Source organism: Dermochelys coriacea, chromosome 1 (assembly GCF_009764565.3).
Source record: "Dermochelys coriacea isolate rDerCor1 chromosome 1, rDerCor1.pri.v4, whole genome shotgun sequence".
In the NCBI taxonomy this organism is placed as follows: domain Eukaryota; kingdom Metazoa; phylum Chordata; order Testudines; family Dermochelyidae; genus Dermochelys; species Dermochelys coriacea.
The window spans coordinates 329345667-329367680 of NC_050068.2; the positions used below are offsets into that span (position 1 = coordinate 329345667).

Here is a 22014-nt window from a genome sequence, read left to right on the forward strand (position 1 = left end):
TGGGGTAAGTCTGGTGAAGCAATGAGAAATCAGTGGTGTTGGCTACAGAAGTGAATTAATATGTGAATGTGGGGCAGGAGTTAGTGAGCATATATGGGGGAGCAGGAGTAAGTGAGGTTGTGAGTGGGGAAAAGCAGGTAAGGGGTATAAATGCATGCATGTACCCAAAGGGGCAGGATTGACAACTACCATTTGTGAATGGCTACGGGAATGTGGGGGAGAGTGAGTGGTGTTATGAGTGGCCAGGACAGAGTGGTGTGGTGTAGTTAATGAGTGAAAGTTCATATAAACTAATGTAGGATTGACATGTATGTTAGCATGTTTAATATGGTTCGTCACAGTCTCTTTAGATCAATACATGCATTGCCAGTGTTACAGTACAATGAGTGCTGTGCTTTAGACCCCTTTTAGTACATATCAAGTGCACCCTTCAAGTGACAGGCTTGGTTTCCATCATGTCTCTGTAGGGTGGAGCCCTGCAATCCAAACCACTCTTGGACTGGATCTCTGGGTTAAACTTCACACAATCAACTGTACTTGGCACCTGCAAGAAAACTTCTCTTCAGAAGTCTGTGACCAGCAGCTAATTAAAGTGACTCAAAACAAATATATTGTTTATTCACCTAATGGCATAGAGCAAACAGGGAAAAGGGATAAAACTATGCAAGCCCTATATGCCTGGTTCTTACCTACATTTTATTCTTTTCTTGCAAGTGTTGAGTAAGTTCCACTCAGCCCAACCATCCTTAGTCCAGGGCTGGGTGTGACAGTCAACCCCTCCAGCATTCTCTCTCTCTCTCTCTCTCTCTCAGCGTATGTCTACACTGCAATTAGACACCTACAGCTGGCCCATGCCAGCTGATGTGGGCTCTTGGGGCTTGAACTGTGGTGCTGTTTAAGTGTGGTGTAGATGTTTGGGCTCAGGCTGCAGCCCGAGCTCTGGGACACTCCCACCTTGCAGGATCCTAGAACCAGGCTCCAGCATGAGCCATAACGTCTCCATTGCAATTCAACAGCCCATTAGCCCAAACCTGGGAACCTGAGTCAGCTTGCATGGGCCAGCTGTGGGTTTTTAATTGTTATGTAGACATACCCTGAGACTCATGTTCAGCCATTGCTGTCTGCTCAACCCCTCTCCTTCATAGACTGAGGACTTCAAAGGTTTAGTATCCCCGTTGATCTCAGGTTCAGGCCTGGGAAGAATAAACCTTGCAAGTCTAGTTGGAGCCAGGCAGATGGGTATTCTCCAGTTAATATCTTCCTCAATGTTTCCTCAAGGACCCTTTGTATTCTCCCTTATGGTACCTTATCTTTGCAGTCAGGCAGGATAATATCAAGCATCTAAACTGCAGAGCACATGATAGTCATAAAATATAATACAGATAACTCCCTCATTCCTCACAGGCAGAAATAAGAATGTCTCCTTTTTGCTACTAGACTGAACAGAAAGTTAACTATTTTCTACACAGAAAAGAGAACAGAAAGCACATCAGCATTCATTTCCATGTTGAGGGGAAAAGCTAGTCCACAGCCTAATCTAAATGTGGACAAGTCCTGCCACTGCAGCATGGGGCATCTGCTGCAGGCCAATTATATTAAAAAAATTGGATGTCCTGAAATCTTCTAGTTGCTAAAGACCTCTGATTTGATACCATATGTCAGAGCAATTATCAGATAACCTTGTCAATATTTAAAGATGTTGGGTTTTTACCTTCTATTTTATAACTATTTTAAAGAATTTTCAGCATTTTATTAAAAAATAAAAGAATGTATGGACACAAATCAGACGTCAAGAATTATAACATTCAAAAACCAGTTGGAGAACACTTCAATCTCTCTGGTCACTCGATTACAGACCTAAGAGTGGCTATCCTTCAACAAAAAAGCTTCAAAAACAGACTCCAACGAGAGACTGCTGAATTGGAATTAATTTGCAAACTGGATACAATTAACTTAGGCTTGAATAGAGACTGGGAATGGATGAGTCATTACACAAAGTAAACCTATTTCCCCATGTTATTTCTCCCCCCAACCCCATCCCACCCCCCTCAGATATTCTTGTTAACTGCTGGAAATAGCCTACCTTGCTTGTCACCATGAAAGGTTTTCCTCCTTTCCCTCCCCTGCTGCTGGTGATGGCTTATCTTAAGTGATCACTCTCCTTACAGTGTATATGATAAACCCATTGTTTCATGTTCTCTGTGTGTATATCAATCTCCCCTCTGTTTTTTCCACCAAATGCATCCGATGAAGTGAGCTGTAGCTCATGAAAGCTTATGCTCTAATAAATTTGTTAGTCTCTAAGGTGCCACAAGTATTCCTTTTCTTTTTGCGAATACAGACTAACACGGCTGCTACTCTGAAACCTGTCAGCATTTTATTGTAAATCTAAATCTGTTTCCTGAAGCACCTTACTTAGTGTCAGCATCTTTTCACCAAAGTTCCATGCTCAACTTGTCATAAAGGTGTTAGATTAAAGGAGGCTAAAATTATGGCAAAGGAATATTTTTTTCTTTAATCAAATAATATTGATGAAATTGATTTTCAGATGTAAGCCACAATGTACAAAATTTTACTAACAGGTTGATAAATTAAGGGGAAGGTAATAATGGCCCAAATTTATTCTTAGCACAATTCCATGCAAGGCAATAGAGTTGCTTCTGTTTATAGCCAGGGATGATATGGCCCAATAAACAGTACAGAAAAAATACCAGATGAATAAAGGATCAGGGAAGCATTCAGCAAAGATCAGCACTAATCTAATGTAACTTTTCTGTCTTGGTATGAGGTTAAGAGTTCCATTTTTGTGGGGTGAAAAATGAGAAAAAGTCTCTTTTCTTTCCTAGACCATGACAGAAATAAGAAGTGAAACTAATACGATACAAATTGTATTTTAAATAGTAATTAATTGAATTGAAAAAAGGAAGGTGTATAAAATAGACAAGATTTATGTGACTATATATTCCTTTGAAAATAATTTCCATTTCAAGCATAGGGGCTAATTCTATAACCCTTACACTGAATAGCTTCTTAGTCACACAAACAGTGCCACTGAAGTCAGCGGGGTTACTCACAGAAATACTCCTCTGTGTGAGACAGGGATGCAGAATCAGACCTGACATTTTGTACAAGTCTGGAAAATTCTTTAACCTCTGGCAATTATTTCAGGATTAGCCATTCAGTTTAGTGTAACTGATTTGAAGGCAAAGAGGTAAGCCTTTCTCTATACTTTCCTACTATGAACTTTTCATCTGGTGGAGTTCAAGGTAAGGTTGTTAAAGACAGCAAGTAAGCAAGCCTGAACAACTAGTCCCTTGACTGTGTTCTTCAGCATGTGCAAGCTAAGCATATTTTTAAAGACTTCCAGAAATCTCGTGCTGGTGTCTTGTCATCTCTAATACATTCAGATTATGGACATGGGGCCTGTTCCAGAGAAATGCTGAACACCTTCTGTGGACTGTTGAACACTCTCAGCTAAAGTCAATGGTAGTTGAAGTGCTCAGTACCTTGCAGGATTGAACTTAATGGCTTAAAATGTTTTGTTCTGGTTATTGTGTTTATTGATTAACTAAAACAGATCTCTGTTAACAACTACCATTTATATTTCCTAACCACTCTTGAGTTTATTTTTGTATTTTTATGGCAGTTTGCAGCTGTAGACATCTCTCAGGGAAAAGTCTGGAACTTATTTCAGTTAAGTGTGTGTGTGCGCGTGCATGCGTGTGTTTAACCAAACTATATCTACATTAGTTTTGCATGCATTTGTAGTCATTGGCATGAAAATGAATAAAGTAGCATGAAAAACAAGTGTCTGCATTCTCAAACACAAATGCTTAGGCTTAAGGTTTCTGTTCTTTTTGATTGTGTATGAGTTGTTCTGGTTGCCAAAACGATAAGGGTTATAAGCGTGTAAAAATGAAGAACAGATTCACCAAAGGACATTATAGAAAACAGAATTAGAGAGTCTGATGCCTATTTCCTTTGTATATTATTATTAATTTGTGTAGCACCAGCAGTATGCTACGTATTTTACAGACAGTTATGAAAATTAGGACCTGACTCAAACAGATTATAATGTACAGAGGCTAAGGCTAAATGGTAAGGCTAAAATTACAAAGGCTAGAGGGTAAGGCCAAACGTGCACTCATGATTTAGCTGTTTATTTCAAGTTGCAGGAGTCTAAGATTTCTCTCTGGCTTCATTATTCTCAAACGGTATTCTTTTACTTTTCTATTACAAAGCAATCAACGAAAGATGCCACCTGAAATCTTGTACTTTTGGCCCCAATTTGTCTTCCTTTCTTTTATTAAATAATCTTTTGTCTAGATATATATATTCTAACACATTCCTACTAATTCATCAGATGTTCTGACTCACTAGTGCAACAGAATGTTATACCCATAACCATATGTTTCCATTACTTCCATATCTCAAGAGCAATCAGTTGCTGCATATGAATATCCCGTAAGAAACTTTTACAATACATAACTGATTCCATGTCCAGTCAGCAGTACCAAGAAGAATTCTAGCTTCTCAAATAACATAAGATACAGTATAAATAGAGCAAATTAAGCAGATGGGGAAAATTCAGCAAACTGTAACACATAATTTTACATGTTTAGACTGAAAGTTATTCCTGATTTTGATCTGTCTGACCTATAAATTCCCTCTTCTGCAAAAGTGCATGGAGGGGAATAAATTCAAGAGCTATAGCACCTATGAAGTTTGTCCCCAAATTCCTGGGACAAAAAATGCTACAGATGTTAGAGAATTATGGGTATCTGTTCCTCAGAACTTTTGGATGCTAAACAGCCTCACTGAGTGACTCTCCTTCCAAGTGCATCCGATGAAGTGAGCTGTAGCTCACGAAAGCTTATGCTCTAATAAATTTGTTAGTCTCTAAGGTGCCACAAGTACTCCTTTTCTTTTTGCGAATACAGACTAACACGGCTGCTACTCTGAAACCTCTCCTTCCAAGATCACCTCCCCCACTCCCCCCACCTCCTCTTGGCAGTGCCAATTGCCAAGTTGCCTTTGGCTAACAGACCATTGCTGTATTTGTTGACCACTCTTAGGGAGTAATTGCAGAGTATGTATCTGCACTAATTGGTGAGAAAAATAGTTACAATAAAAGTTATTTTTTCTCTTACAAAACCAGCAGCTAAAGATGCCACCTTCCCTTTATAACAACCTGTTACATACTTGAAGACATATCATGTCCCTACTCAGTCTTCTCTTCTCCAGAATAAACTGTGATGCACTCTATATGATTTTATAAAAGTATTTTATAAAAGTATGAATGTGAATATAATGTAACTAAAATATGCTTCATGCAAAAGGTTTCTTGTAAGGTATCATTACAAAGCTTATAATCTACTGAGTGTGGTCATCCTATTTGTATAAATGTATCTAAAACTAGAAATATGAAATATAACTCTTGAGGGTCTATTTTAGTTATGCAAAGTGTGGACCATTAATGGTGGTTTGGAATCTTGATGACTCCCATCAACCAGGATAATTGACTGTGGATGGCTCTGTTTGCAGGCAGGCCTTCCTGTGAGTCAGGCTGGGAGGAATGAAGGCTGGGGGGGTCTCACAGGACATGTGATCATGTCACCTGAACTGGAATCCATCTTTAACCTGTTGCTTTTCCACTGAAAAGGAGGGGTGGGAACCCAGAGGGATAAAGGATTCCCACCTTATGCAAAAGATATATAAGTGGGTGGAACAGAACAAGGGTGGGCAGCCATCATGAGACATCCCCTAGCTACAAGATACAAGAACAGTGATCCAGTCAAAGGAAACCTCATGTTTAACCAATGTTTTCCATATTGCTTGGCTAACTGTCTTAAAGTTCAAGAGTCTAACATTACACAGTCCAACAGAATTATGTTTAATTTCACTTCACATTCACATTCTGGTTTGCTTAAAACAGCCAGTATGTTGAGACCATATCTATCTTCTGCATCTGTGATCTTGTTAGTGACAATGCTGATCCCATCACAAGTCTTCAGCTTTTCTTTAATTTCATTTACATGATTATCAAATACTCTTGGCAAGTGGAATGCTGTAGATGGCTCAAACGTGGTGTGATTCCAACATTTCTCAGGTTACATTTTAAATACTTCTTTAGGCTTATACGGTCAAGGGTTTCCAGTGTCAGATTCTCTGCACAGAAAGCCTCAGTAAGCTTAAAAAGCTCTGTCCATCTATGAAGTTGTTCATCCATTTGTCTGTGAGTTGTTCTCCTCAAACATCTAGACACCATATTTTTGCACGTTTTGTTTACTGCTCTTTTCAGATTTCCAAGCCTCTGCTTTACATTTGTGGGATGCTGTCTCCAAATGTTTTATCTCAATTTTCCTTATGACTGTTATCTCCTGGTATGTTGCATGTAGAACAAAATAATAAACCTCCACTTTCATGGAAGATATTTTTGGGATATTGTGCAGATCATTCCCTTGTATTTATGCTTTATATTTTACTCATCATCATCATCATAGCTGTAGACTAAATCCTCTGTGTCTGCAACATAGCACCGTGCTTGTAATGCTGCTAAGAAAGGCATCCAAGCTGGTCAAACATAAATATATAATGTGTTTTTAATAGTTACGTGAAATATGTAACATAATTTTATGAAATGCATGCTACTGTTAAAACCACATTTTTCAAGTAGTCAAGTTCAATGCACTTTGTTAAAATCCTGAACACAAAGAAAAATCCCAGACAAAAAAAAAGCCATGGACACAAAGAAAAATCATGGTATCAGTGACATTTTTTCCACTGTGACAAACCTGCAGCCTTCAATCATAACATATGACAACCATTATGAAGATGACATCAACAGTAGAACATTCACATGGCTGAATAAAAATGACTAGAACCTTAAATCAGTGTCCATGATAGCTGAAACCAGATTCAAGGGTGAAAGTAACATTAAGCACTTACCAGTACGGGGGCCCGAATCTGGGCCCCTGGAAGGGTTGGGGCCTTGGGCAGAAGGGGGCAGGGCTGGAGGTCAGCCTCCCCCAGCCAGCCCATCCGGGAGCCCCAAGCCCTTTTAAATTGCTGGCCCCAGGGAAGCTGCTCCTTTTGCCCCCACCCTGTCGGTGGCCCAAGGTACAATGAGTGTTGTATTTAATCTGGTTGGGGTGAAAGTAGGCCAGTACAGTGTACCAGAAAGAAGTGGCCGCTGGTACCGGCCTGTACCAGCTGATGTTAAAGCGCTATCATGGCAGTGCTTTAAGGACTCTCCTTAAAGCACTGCCACGGTAGAGCTTTAACATTGTTTCCCCTTTTGCCCCCCTGGGCAACCGACAGGGTGGGGGCAAAAGGGGAAACAACGTTAAAGCGCTGCCATGGCCGTGCTTTAAGGAGGGTTCTTAAAGCACTGCCGTGATAGCACTTTAACATCGGCTGGTACAGGCCGGTACCAGTGGCCACTTCTTACTGGTACACTGTACCGGTCTACTTTCACCCCGACCAGATTAAATACAACACTCATTGTACTCACATTATTTATGGTTGTGAAACATGAGTACTGACAAAGCATCTGGAGAAATAGCTGCAAACATTTGAAAGGAGGTGATTGCACCATATCCTAGGCATGACAAGACTAAATAGACTAACAAATTATGATATCTGTAGAAGACTGAAAGTACATTGTGTGACTACAATCATTAAAAGCATGCCTGGACAGAGAGGACATGGATGTTCAAGGAGACAATGGTATATAACAGTATATAAAACCATCCAGGCAACACCCCAACTGGGTTAAATGGTGGCTCAAAATAGATTTGGTTGGAATCTGTTTATAATCTTGGCCCTACCCATGCTTGGTGTTGGAAAAAGATGATGATAAGCATGCTGATGGTGAAGATAGTTTTTATGCTAAAGTGTACAGTTTTTTGCATGCAGTTGTTAGTAAATGCTCTTCTACAGTTAATCTCCTTCAATATCTATCTTTTTGAAACCACATGTTTTTGATTTCAGTTTTATTAAAGAGTTTAGAAAGTGCCCTGAGATATGAAAAACATCTCTGAGGTCTATTTAGGTATCTGTGCTTTAATTCTGTGTTGATATTTGGATTATTCTTTATGCACCAGATTCTGCAATGAAACTTATACCTATATAATGAAATTTGTTTTTTGTACCCTTGTAACATCTAGATCAATGTTGTGGTAAGACTGACCTAAATTCAGTTTTAAAATGGTATCCAAATTGTCACAGATGTTATTTCACATCACTTTTAATGTTGGATAGCATGGACTGTTAAAGGTCTCTTTTTATTGCTTTGCATATTGCCAACGTGCTTATCTCTATGATGATTTTTCTGTAGTTTACAAGAAGACAAAAGACTCCTGCAACGGGAATATGAGAGAATTCCCAAGCAAGGTGTAAGTATGAAATACACCTCACTAAAAAAAGTCATGTTTTGAGTCCTGTTGGATAGCATGTAAAATAAGAAAACTATGCAGATGAAGATACTATTTTAAAAAGTAGAACAGTAGATTTTTGTAACATCTGGAATATGTAGAAAAATCAAGAGGTAGAATTCAAAGGAAAGGCTGTGTTGTGTAATTCACTTTTGAGAACCCTAGACACACACTAAGCATTTAACTTATAAAGACTTGTACAGATAGATGTCCTGAGAGAACTGTTCAAATTACAATTCTACTAATTCATAGGGCAAATATTGAAGTAGTACTTCTGGAGGAATTCTGCGCCACTCCGTGGTCACAGAAGTCATGTCATCCACAGATTGCTTTGTTTCTCTGCAGAAAAATGACTTCTGAGGGGAAGCAAAAGGAAGCTGCAAGAGCAGTCACTTACCCCTCCCCAGCAGCCAGGAGCAGCCGGTGGAGACATAAATCATCGCAGGGGAGGAGAGATTGTGTATACATGTGGGGGAGACATCACTCACTACTGGGGGACAGGGCTGGGCATGCATGCATGTGTGCAAATGAACAAATGAGGGTGGTGTAAAGGAGCCTTATTGTAAATGACAGTATAACCTTATAAATGCTTATGGTGCTTTAGTGATTAGAACTGGTCTAAGTTTTCAGACTGAAAAATTTTCCTTTCAAAATGTGCTCCATGAACTGTTTACTACTGACCTTTCTGGAGACTGTCAGTAGCCAATACAAATTGTGAGTTTGATCCCCCAGCCCTCATTTGCTCTTCAGTTACCTATGATTGTAATACTGAGCATATGGCTGCATATATTTGTTGACTAATAACTAGAAATAAAGGATCAAAATTAGCTACATTATTATTAGACAAAGGGTGTTTGGGAATTTCCTCCAGTGCTCCCTACTCTCATTCTCCATCCATTGTATTGTAGTTTAAATAAATTCCCAGAATTCTGCAGAATTTTAAAATATTGTGCACAGAAATTTTAAAAATTTGGTGCAGAATTCCCCCAGGAGGAAAGTAGCAACAAATTATATTTCATATCATATACATATATATATCATATGTAATACATATATCATTCAGAAGAACTAATCTAAATCCTTTCTTACAATATTATTCCCTTTCCCCAAAATATAAAAGAGGTCTTTATATACTGCTTGCTTTTCTGATCATCTTAATCCTCCCACTGTGCTCAGAATTTATTTTTCTTCCATTCAAACAATACCAGTGGTGTTTGTTTCATGAAATTGCCCATCATCTCATTAAAGGCCTGATTCTGCAATTCTTGCACATTTTGAATAAAAAAACACTCAACAATTAATAATTGCAACAAACGGTAAATAACATTCCGCATGTGAAAACTACAAATTCAAGATCAGTATTTGGTATAGTGGGATGTACAGCTTTTCCTGGTGAAAAATCCAAATGAACATTGCAGATGGTTCTTCTGGTTCCAGCTGGCTGACCAGGTTTAGAGCAGCGTATCTATTGACTTAGAGGTTTCTGGCACTGCAGATTATTGGAGCTTCTGGTCCTCCAGTTAAAACCAAGTCTTCTTATCGTATGCACAATGTGATGCAGGTGACACATAACCAGGATTCATCACTTAATTTGGTCCACTCATTGGATCATTAGCTTCCCCGGCCTGAGCCGGGTACTGACGGGGAGCACGATATAGTAACCAACAGAAGTCAGTTGAAGGATTGTAATAGTTTTTACTGGAATTTTCCAGGCTTTTACTTTTAGTTTGCCACTTTGAATCCAGACCAGGTTGGTAGTAGACAAAATTTAGCATCTATTAGCTATACTGTGGCCTTTCTGAAATGAGCATTACAGCTGATGTTAAATTGACTATTGGCACAAAGGCCAAAGTCTGGACAGACATGAAAATTTAACTTCTGCTCTCACTAATAGTGTTGTCCTTCCATGTCAGAGTTGAGACATGATGATGGAGCAGTGTGCAGTTGTTAGCACTGCTGCTGCTTGTTTGAATCTGTTCTATGGATGAATAGAGAGGTCTTATGGGCTATCAAGCCAAGACTTATAAAAGAAATAAATCATCAGAACAGTTGGAAGACCTAAGGCAGTATGTATGTATATGAGAAAATATCTTTAAGAGTTATATTTATTTTAAAATTTAAATTTATCTTACAACAAAATATAGAAGAAAATTTGGTGGAAATATGATGGAACCAAAGAATTTTAGGAGTTTTCGTAATCGTGAAATAGGAAAACTAAACTCATGTGAATATGCAAAAATACCAAAGTAATACACAGTCCATTTAGGCTTCTCTGTCTTTTAAAGAAAAGGTGCACTTCTCTAATGAAAATACAGAAATTATTAAACAAACAATACAATATTTTTAAACAATTGTAAGCAAGAAATGTACTTTCCCCCAAAACGAATACAAATTTGAGATCACTGATCTTTGACTTTACTTTTAAAGGAGACAGAAAAGAAAACAAAAGTGTTGAAAGAAAACTGTGAAGAGCTCCGTAAAGAAACAATCCAAAGGAGAATGGAAATTAAAGCATTGAAGGAAGATGTGACATCCAAGCAAAGGCTGATGTTAAGAGAACAGAAAGAAGTAGAGGAACTTCTTGAAAAGCAGGATGAGTTAAAAGTAACACGAGAATGAGTATATAAGTGTGTGTGCATGCGCACACTCAAGAAAACACATTGAATATTCTGAATACTTCTACTGTCATTCGAATATGTACTACTATCAGAAGGCATGACATAACAAAATGCAGCATTAGTCAATAATCATGTATCATGCTGCTATATCATTCCCACAAGTAGCCCTCTGGGAAATTATAGGCATAGTACTGACAACAAGTAGCTTTCATAATGGTCAGAACTCTTAGGCTAATTTCAGGTATATAAATATTAATGAAAAAGACAGAACACAGTATTCTGTGAGTTATAATTAGAGCGGGTCAAGAATTTTCAGTCAATTTTTTTTGATGGAAAATGTAGTTTCTGCAAAATTTTCTACAGGAAATTTTCAGTTTTGCTGACACTTTTTGATTTTTCCATCAGGAAAATGAAATCAGTAACTTTCAATAAACACACACACACAATCTTGAGACCTAAGGTAGGTAAAATTCAGAAGACGTGGATTGAAAGGTTTGAGGTCAGATATTTCATGAACCAGGATGGCTGGAAATAGGAACTTAATAGCACTGGAAAAGCAGGGCTTCCAGTCTTTCATAAGGACACACAGCACTTCTTTCCAGACCTGTCAGATCTTGAAATATTGGACCTTAATAATGTGAACTATGTATGTATGGGAAAGGTATTTTATGTCATTTTTAGAGTGTTTTGTGGCTTTCTCTGAGCTCTGGTCAGCACAGATTTGCCCTAAGAATTGGAGCTTGATTTTCTGGTGCTCCTTGACATTGAAAATCTAGGCCTATATATTTATAGCATATGTACATTATTTGTGAGTTTTGCAAATATAATTTTGCATATCTGATGCACTAGTCAGTAATAAAAATAGCAGCTGTCTTCTTTTGTGGGACAAACTTATGTTACTGAAGAACACACATTTCTGTTCTGGGTCATATGAGTAGTTCAAAGAAAATGTTAGTTCTCTGAAATTATGTGAAATTTAGAGCCTGTTGGTCTAACATTTTTGTTTTATTACTAGGATGAGCTAGTCCGCCTCCATGCTATTCCTCTCCAGCTTGGAAAAGACATGGATAAGATAAAACGCAAAACATTGTATGTTTTTAAATGTACCTAACTAAAATCTTTTCATTTTATTTTTATTATTTGTTTTCTCAGTAATATCTCGGAATAGAGACAACTAAGAAAGTTTAAGTTCTTGATACAAAATTCTGATCAATGCAGATACAGTGTGTCCATAATCTACTTAATGAGCAATATCCATGAAACTGAGTCAAAAGGTATAGCATCAGTAGGGAAACATATTTTAGACTTGAAAACAACAATAAAAAAGGTTTTGGAATAACCTTTGGTCACAAACCTTTAAAACGTCTGTTGAAACTGCATATTGAGATGGTTGATATCAGATACTACGCAGATCTTACCTGATATCCCACAGATTTTTTTTCATATATGGAACAATACTATAGATCTAATTGATGGTGTAATATAGCACCTAGCACTTTTAAACACATGCCAGTCCTCAGCTGCTGAACATTAGCGTAGAACCATTGGCTACAATAGAACTACATCAGTTTTCACCAGCTGAGGATCGTGTTGTGAAATTACCCAAGCATCCAGATTTTCTAGGAGCAAGTATTTATTACAGTGCTCTGATCCTAGTCTTCCTATAAAAATTATTTGGTCTAGTGCTTTAAATGGGGTAGATAATATCCACTCATCATCTGTTACGTTTTCCTCTTTATTCCTTACAGACACCTTTTTGCAGCCAATGGCAGGTTTCTCTGTTTCTACATTGGCTAATTGGTACAGTAAAGCATGAGATATACTGGTCAAGGAAAAGCATACTTCTCTGAAATGCAACGAATTGCAATTTGGCTACCTTTTCTTAAAACACCTAGTGACCAAATTGCTGTCCTAAGTTAGCATTCTTTGTACCTTATTAACCTATTATATTACACTGAAGTTTATTGTATCTCCTGACTTCATTCTCTACCACTAATTATTTTTCTGGTGTTACAGTTTTGTAAATAATTCCTTGCCTCTGCTCAATTATTTAATTTAAAAAACTATACATTCCTTTTCTTTTTCTTTCTTCTTTACCTATTTTTGTGTTTCTAGTTATCTAATTTCTTTGTACAAAAACTGATTTCACATGTGTATTGCCAAGCAGGGCTGTGGCTTAGCTATGGATTTGGGAATGGCCTACTGCAAAAATACACATTTGAACCTAAACTGTAACTTGTGCTGTAGTGGTGCTCAAGTGAAAGAAGAAAATGGATAAAGCCCAAAAGGGAGAACTGCCCACTGTAACAAGTCATCAAGAGCAAGTGATCTGAATTCAATCCTCCAATCACTTGGCATGCTCTCACCAACAAGTGTTAGCTAAGAGTACATGATGCCCTAGTTCAGAGGAGCAGCAAATTGCGCTTCCCAATATTATCCCCATAGCGATGAGAACTCCTGTCCAGGGCAACAGAACAATTGTAGCAGAAGAGATGCTGAGCAATAGTTCTGCTTCTACTCACTGCAGCAGGAATGACAGCATTTGGTCTTCGGTCTGTATTTCTAGAGCTGGATCCATTTTTACAGATGTGATATTATACTGTTTTAAAATGTGTTCTCAGAGATATAGAGAAGAAGAAGAAAATTCTCGTTGACCATGTTCAGGAGTTAAATAATTCCCTTAAAAAAATGGAAAAAAAGAGTGAAGAAGTATTGGAAGAAAAGGAAGATGTAATGAAGGAATTGGATGGAAAACGAGCTTTGCTTGAAAGCAAAGAACGAGAATTCAACCATTTGACAAAGTTACTAGAAATGAGCAAAGAGAATGAAGCAACAGCCCTGGCAGACAGGTTAGAATAGAAGGCATGAGCCATGTATTCAGAAATGGTATGAGTGAGCACTCATCTATTCTGAATGAATTAGTCTTTTCTTGGTTATTGCTTTAAATAGCTTTATTATTGACTTCATAAAATCACACTATTTAACATTACTCTAATTTCACCATGGATTTATATAATTTCTGTTCATTGAGTTATGTTGGTGATCAAAACTTGATGTTATCATACAAGAGAGAAATGCAGTAAGGGCCTGATCCAAAGCCCACTAAACTGCATGGAACAGCTCATTGATTCAGTGGACATCAGGCCCTAAATGAGAATCCACAAGACTGCTTGCAGAAGACCTGCCTCCAGCAAAGAATTTAATATAGCAGAGCCTTGCTCTGCCACACCTCCTCCCCTCAATTCACCACCTGACTCACCTCCTCCTGACCCCTGACATCCTCCCTCCCCACTTACACTGGGCAGCACAGCTTTGGTGGAAGAGGCAGCAAAAGCAGGTGGCAAAACTGGCATGGGAGGGATGCGGGGTGGCAGAGCCACCTCTCCCGGCTTTACAATAGCCAGAGATTCCCAGTATCACCAACCAGAAGTGTTCAAACATCTTGAGTCATGCCTCCCCAAATCATGACAGGTTTCAGAGTAGCAGCCGTGTTAGTCTGTATTCGCAAAAAGAAAAGGAGTACTTGTGGCACCTTAGAGACTAACAAATTTATTAGAGCATAAGCTTTCGTGAGCTACAGCTCACTTCATCGGATGCATTTGGTGGAAAAAACAGAGGAGAGATTTATATACACACACACAGAGAACATGAAACAATGGGTTTATCATACACACTGTAAGGAGAGTGATCACTTAAGATAAGCCATCACCCACAGCAGGGGGGGGAAAGGAGGAAAACCTTCCATGGTGACAAGCAGGTAGGCTAATTCCAGCAGTTAACAAGAATATCAGAGTCAAGAATTATAACATTCAAAAACCAGTTGGAGAACACTTCAATCTCTCTGGTCACTCGATCACAGACCTAAGAGTGGCTATACTTCAACAAAAAAGCTTCAAAAACAGACTCCAACGAGAGACTGCTGAATTGGAATTAATTTGCAAACTGGATACAATTAATTTAGGCTTGAATAGAGACTGGGAATGGATGAGTCATTACACAAAGTAAAACTATTTCCCCATGGTATTTCTCCCTCCCACCCCACCCCCCACTGTTCCTCTGATATTCTTGTTAACTGCTGGAATTAGCCTACCTGCTTGTCACCATGGAAGGTTTTCCTCCTTTCCCCCCCCCTGCTGTGGGTGATGGCTTATCTTAAGTGATCACTCTCCTTACAGTGTGTATGATAAACCCATTGTTTCATGTTCTCTGTGTGTGTGTATATAAATCTCTCCTCTGTTTTTTCCACCAAATGCATCCGATGAAGTGAGCTGTAGCTCACGAAAGCTTATGCTCTAATAAATTTGTTAGTCTCTAAGGTGCCACAAGTACTCCTTTTCTTTTTCCCCAAATCATGATATTATTTAAAAATAGTACATTTGGGATTTTTTATGTGCTTTCTTGTTTCTGACCCGTTAAGGTTCATGCTGATCACGCTTTCAAGCATTTCTTTGGAACCAGGAGGGCTAGAAACCTGCTTATTGCTTTGAAGTGAATGCTGAGGTTTCTCATATAATCACTGGGCTCTGAGAGCTGTGACTTTAAGAAGAACACCAGAAATCATGAGAACTATAATAACATCATGAGAGCTGGGAACAATGGATTATCCCTACACAGGGAGAATTCCCTAGGGGATTTCTCCAGGTGATTTAAAAGAGTAAGCAATGCAAAGTGAATTTAGCAGATCAGAAAACCTAGCCCAGCGATTTTCAAAGGCGCATAAGGGTGCTAAGCACCCACATTCCACTGAAATCCAGCTGGATTTGGGCAGTCAGCTCCTTTAGATTCTCTTATAAATCCCAGCCTCTCCACATCTGGTAATCCATATAAACTGCTATAATGCTTCAAATCTCAGATCTAGGAGTTATTATGCCTGACTCTAGCCAGCTTCAAGTTTCTCCTTTCTTTGTGGGGAAGGATGTATACCCGTAATAATAGCCTTACCTTTAGCAGTAATCCTTCTGCTCTTTCTGTTTGTGTCTCACATTAAAGAAGGTTGGAGGAACTGATAAATGAAAATTTACAAATGAACAAAATTTAGACTCCCTTAGATATTAAAAATACATTTTAATTCTCACTTTAAGAAATAGAAATAATTTCTCTCTTATACTATGAGTAATTTTTTAGCACTGTTGAAACAAAGCATGGGAGTGTTGCCATTGGCTTCAGTGGAGTCAGGATTTCACCCATTATGTTTTAGGAGAATGGCCATTAATGTGTGTAGTTTTTTGTATTTTATTTTGCTGCTCAGCTGCCATAATGTTTTTCCAAACTCAATGTAAAGTGGTCATGTTTGTTTACATACATCTATTGGACAGGTTTTCTCTTTTTGAAATATTCTATATATCTATGCAGGGCTGGTCTGGAAATTGGTTTACGTAACTGTCTCTTGGAGAAGCAAAAGCAGCATGATAATCTGATTTTTAAACAAAGAGAGAAAGATAGAGATTTGAGAAATTTAAAAAAGATGGAGTTGCAATTGAAAATCGCTTATGATTCCTTGGAGCAAATTAAATTACTGCATGAGAAGCTCACATTAGAGGTCTGTATGCAAAACACTGATGACAAGAATTAAAAATATTGCAATAGAAAATCAAATTAAGAAATACTTTTAAAATGGTTGCACAGAAATAAAAATAAGACAACATTTTACATTTCTATGTACAGAATACAGGGTGTTGCTAACATTTGTATTCAGAGTTCTTGCATTTATAGCTCTCATAAGTACTACATCTGTTTGGCTGTATCTGTGTATGTGAGTATTTGTTATCTGCACAGCGCCCACAACATGCAAAGCACTTTATAGCCGTGAAAAAAATATAGTCCCTTTACCCAGAGGACCTTACTAACTAGATCAAGGGTGGGCAAACTTTTGGGCCTGAGGACCACATTGGTGGAGAGCCCCGTATGGAAGGCTATGCCTCCCCAAACAGCCTGGCCCCCACCCCCTATCGGGGCCCCTCCCACTTCCCGCCCCCTGACTGCCCCCCTCAGAATTCCTCACCCATCCAACCCCCCCCGCTCCTTGTCCCCTGACTGCCCCCTCCAGGGACCCCTGCCCCTATCCAACCCTACCTCCTCCCTGTCCCCTGACTGCCCCAACCCCTATCCAAACCCCCATCCCCTGACAGGCCCCCCGGGACTCCCACTCCTAGCCAACCCACCCCCCCGCTCCCTGTCCCTTGACCCCCCCTGCCCCAAAACTCCACCCCATCCAACCGCCCCCTGACAGGCCCCCTGGGACTCCCACACCTATCCAACTGCCCCCTGCTCCCTGTCCCCTGACTGACCCCCAAGACCCCCATCCCCAGCCCCCTTACCATGCCCCTCAGAGCAGCATGTCTGGCATCTGCGCCTCCTGGCCAGAGCCAGACATGCTGCCACGCTGCCCTGCAGAAGCACAGAGCCCCACTGCCCAGAGCGCTGCCTGCATGGCAGCGAGGCTGCAGGGGAGTGGGAACAGCAGGGGAGGAGCTGGGGGCTAGCCTCCCAGGTGGGGAGCTCAAGGATCAGGCAGGATGGTCCCGTGGGCCCGATGTAGCCTGCGGGACATAGTTTGCCCACCTCTGAACTAGATAGACAACATACAAGTACAATACAGGGAAAGGTTAAGGAGCAACATGAAGAAGTGTGAACAAACAACAAACTATTACACATATCTGGTAGTGCCACCATTTTATTGTAATCTTCGCTGAGGAGTAACTGGGATTTGTAGGCTGTTTGAAGAGGTGTGTTTTAGGAGGCTGGAGGCCTAGCAAACTGAGTCAGGGGTTTAAAGGCATGCCACCTGTGAAGTGCTATAAGTATTGTTATCCCCACTTATGAGAAGGCAAAATAACTGAGTGGTTTGCTCAAGGTCACAGAAAAAATTAGTGATAGACATGACTAGAACCCAGGATTACATGGCTCCCAGTTCTTTACTTAAATCACTAAAGCACACTTCCCTTTATATTGTGCAGGTTTCTTGTATGTTACAGTAAATCAGATTCTTTCTTTCTTTGTTTTAACCTGATTCCGGGGAATTGATACCATTTGATGTTTGGTATTACGAATAAAGTACTCTCCTCTATGTTTCCTTCATTCCCACTCCAATTACATGTCTGTTTATTTCCGCCCTTTTCCTTCATTTCCCCAATCCACTGTCCAAATGGCTTTCTTTGTCTTCTTTTCACACTCATGCCTTCTGTCACTCTGCCCCTTATAAGAACAGTTTAATTCGCCTTGTCTACCAAGCACCCTCCTTCTCCTCCTTCAAATCCTTCCTTAAGGAATTCCACTGCTCAAGTGAACTGTAGCTCACGAAAGCTTATGCTCAAATAAATTTGTTACTGTCTAAGGTGCCACAAGTACTCTTTCTTTTTGAGGAATCCTCCTGATCCTCTCCTCACTAGTTGTTCCCCAACTCTCCATTTCCTGAACTATTGTTCTGTGCCTTGTGTTAGTTTTGTTTTTCTTGTCTGTTGAAGATTGTAAACCTGTCTTTCAAAATTCTAACTCCCCCTTGGCAAGTAATTATTTTTGACAGGATAGTAAAATATCATCTCAGTAAAAGGCTAGTGAGCAGATATGCCAGGCCTGGTACAATTTTATTACAATTTTGCATGGCTGTTGTAAGCTCTTTGGGCAGTAAATGTTTACTATATGTTTTAAAAGTGCTGTTTAAATTTATAAAGCTGTAACTATTACTTAATAATTTTACTTCCGCTATCCTACTCACCATTGCAAAAACAAAAAAAGAATTTCCTTCTGAATTCATCTCACTGCTTATTACTCATCCTATGACACAATTCAAGTGGGAAAAAATGCACACAAAGTTGCTGTTGTTTTCCAATCAAGGATTATGCAAGACACAAGTTTCAGACTCAGCTTATTTAAAATATTGCTTAATGGGCTGATGAGTGTCCCTCCAGTGATAATAAAGGCATTAACCAGTTGCCTTTTAGTAAGTCCAAGGAAATGGGACCTCTTCTGTGCTGCTGTAAACAAATTTTGCTGGAGAAAGAACCGTAACTGGCCACTATGGTTGAATGTCAAACTCAAACTGACAAAAATCAGGGACATTCAGAGTTTAAAATTCACCATATCCAGTGAGATCCTCACCCCTGCTCCTTCCCCTTTATATCAGGTAACAAGGCTCAAGCAACATAAAGGTGCTCTGAAAGTTCAGTTGCAGCAGGCACTGTGGAAGTCAGCCATAAGGATGCCTCCCAAAAACCCTCTTTCAAGCTCTAGCATAGAGAGTGAGTCTGGGGAGGGGCCACAGAACACAGCCCTGTTGAGATTCTGGACAGCATGGCCTGCAGGCCAGCCCCAAGAGACTGCTGTAATTTAGACTGCTGTAATCTATCTCAGATATCCTGGGGGCTTCTCCAGCCCACAGAACAGTCCAGGATCAGGAGCGCACAAAGGTGGTGTAAAGCAATATTGCCAGCCTCAAGAGATCAAAAAGTATGAGTAAAATCCTCTCAACAGCTCAAAAATCATGTCAACCCCCCCAAAAATCATGAGCTTTAAAAAAACATCAAATCATGTGATCGTGGGCAAGTCACTTTGGTCAAATTTTCAAAAGTGACATCTGATTGTGAGTGCCTCTGTTTTTGGGTATCCAACTTGAGACACCTTGAGCCTGATTTTTCAGCTCCCTTTGAATTGAATTGGAATTGTGGGTGCTCAACAAATCTGAAAGACAGACCAAAGTTGTCTCAAATTGGGCACCTGAAAACTAAGGATGCCAAAATCAGATGCCACATTTGAAAATTTTGGCCTTCATTTTACTGTGTTTTAATTTTCCCATCCATAAAATGGAGCTAATATCCACCTTTTTAATACTATTTAAGAACCACAAATTAAGAGTGCTGTGTAAATGCAAAATATTATTTATTATCTATGTTAGTATATAGAATTTTGAATCTGGTTGTACTTTGAAAATGGCATCTTGGGGGTTCAGAATTTATTTTGGCTATGTGATTTCTGGATCCAGTGTACTCAGTTTGCAAGTGAAAAAAATACTATTTCTAACTGCCAGCATTGCAAACTCGACACAAGCTGTCCCTCTCACATATTACTACTAGCAGAGGTTCTTCAAGACACATTAGTTCCTCTGTGGCACCGGTGTTATCCCATTGTCTCCAAATTATACCCCAGTGAAACTTTGTTTTTAGTGGAATTACACAGATATAATTTAATTGGAACTTAATTTCTAATCAGTCTAGGCTTCATTATAATATCTGAGTCACTAAACAATTCTGATGATGATGAACAAGATGGAGTATATTCAGCCCACTCTATTATTTGTTTTGGCTTCTTCAAGGCTAATAGGAGTAAGAAGCCCTAAAATTGCATTAAAATCACTAAAAGCAGCAGGTATGACTTTCATTATATACAAGGGTTAAATATTGACCCCATTAAGTCAATGGCAAAATTCCCATTGACTTCAGTGAGGACAGGATTTCATTCAAAAAACTATCTATGAAGCTAGAAGGTGATATTTTTACAGTCACATATCAGAATAGAACCATGCTTTATGCTGCAGCGAAACACTGACTCTCAGGAATGGCAGTACTGACCCATGTATGTTGTTGTGAAGTTTAGGATTTATGACTAACATTTTCTAGTGAAAATTTGAGAATATTACTTTTAATGCTATTATTTATTTATTATTTGTATTATTGAGTATTGAGTATTGAGGAGCTATGGTGATGGATCAGAACCCCATTGTGCTAGGCATTGTACAAAGACAGAACTAAAAGATGGTCCCTGCCCCAAAGAGCTTACAATCTAACAAGTTGCTTGAAAGATATTATCTATGTTTACATCTTTTCATATTCTTCTCTCACTTCATTTTGCTTGCTTGATTTGTCTTTGTAGGTAGATGCTATTCCTAAAGATGATGGGACATTGGTGGAAAGAAGAAGAGAACTTCAAAAAGAAGTTGAAATGAATAAGAGAAATCTAGCCCAGGAGGTGAACAGCTCTTCTTCCTTATATTTCTTTCGACAGCAACTAGCTTTCAAACTACAAGATAAAAGGGCTGTTTGCAGAAAATTTGCCAAGCATTTCCAGTTGTAGGTGTCCAGTAAGATAATGTACAATGGAATCTGTTTTATTTTAAAACACTGTCAAGGTATTTGTCATATTTTTAAAATTTATTTTTGCTCTCACTATAATTGGTCACCTATTGGATGTATGAGAGAGAAATATGCTTCCTAATTAAAATGTTCTCTCCATTATAGGATCCCATCTATACTACAGCTGGAACTGTGGTGGGTGTAATTGGCTTTGGCTTTGGATATGGCAGTGTGACCTTATTAAAGCAAACACAGTTCAGCATGTCCACAATATAGATTTTCATGTAACTTGTGTGTGCTTGCCACCAACTGTCCCACTGTCAACAGTATTAGTGCATTCTGGGAAAATCTAGGTAGCTGTCTTATAATACCTCAGTTGCTGGTTCTGTCTAAAAGTGTTGGTGTGCTAAGAACTATAATGACGAGCTCACTAGAAGTGATAGATGGTGTTTTTCAGATAGAGATCTCAGGATTCCTGCCTCTTGTCCACATAGGATTCTTTCTTTTTATGCCAGTCCCAGAATTCATTAGCATCATTGTTTATTATGGGCATTTTAAGATGTTTTGACAAGCTTGGTTGTTCAGGCTGCTGCATGTTCTGGCTTTCTTATTTTCATGCTCAATAATCTAACGGTGGATAGGCCAGAAATGTTCCACTATGACAGAGCATTTTGGTATATTATTGTAGGGCATCATGTTGTGGTTCTGTTAGTAGTGATTTTTTTTTAATACCCATGTAGACCAAAACCCTTATACGGACTTTGAAGATATAAGCAAAAAAGAGCATTTCAGATTTTGCACCTACCAGCATTGAAGTTTATAAATAATATATATATATATATATATATATATATATATATATATATACAGTTTATAAATAATATTAAAGTGAAGTTT

The 22014-nt window shown here is 39.0% G+C and overlaps 1 protein-coding gene across 5 annotated transcripts in view; it reads left to right on the forward strand.

Annotated features, from left to right (window-relative positions):
* The window catches only part of CCDC146 (coiled-coil domain containing 146), a 109673-nt gene that overhangs the window by 68063 nt on the left and 19596 nt on the right, over nucleotides 1-22014 (forward strand). For all 5 annotated transcript variants that reach the window (XM_043497539.1, XM_038387186.2, XM_043497528.1 and 2 more), the window contains 6 exons: nucleotides 8339-8396; nucleotides 10863-11039; nucleotides 12069-12142; nucleotides 13675-13902; nucleotides 16406-16592; nucleotides 20918-21013. In XM_043497539.1, the coding sequence (XP_043353474.1) occupies nucleotides 8339-8396; nucleotides 10863-11039; nucleotides 12069-12142; nucleotides 13675-13902; nucleotides 16406-16592; nucleotides 20918-21013 (820 nt within the window). The remainder of the gene's footprint in view (nucleotides 1-8338; nucleotides 8397-10862; nucleotides 11040-12068; nucleotides 12143-13674; nucleotides 13903-16405; nucleotides 16593-20917; nucleotides 21014-22014) is intronic.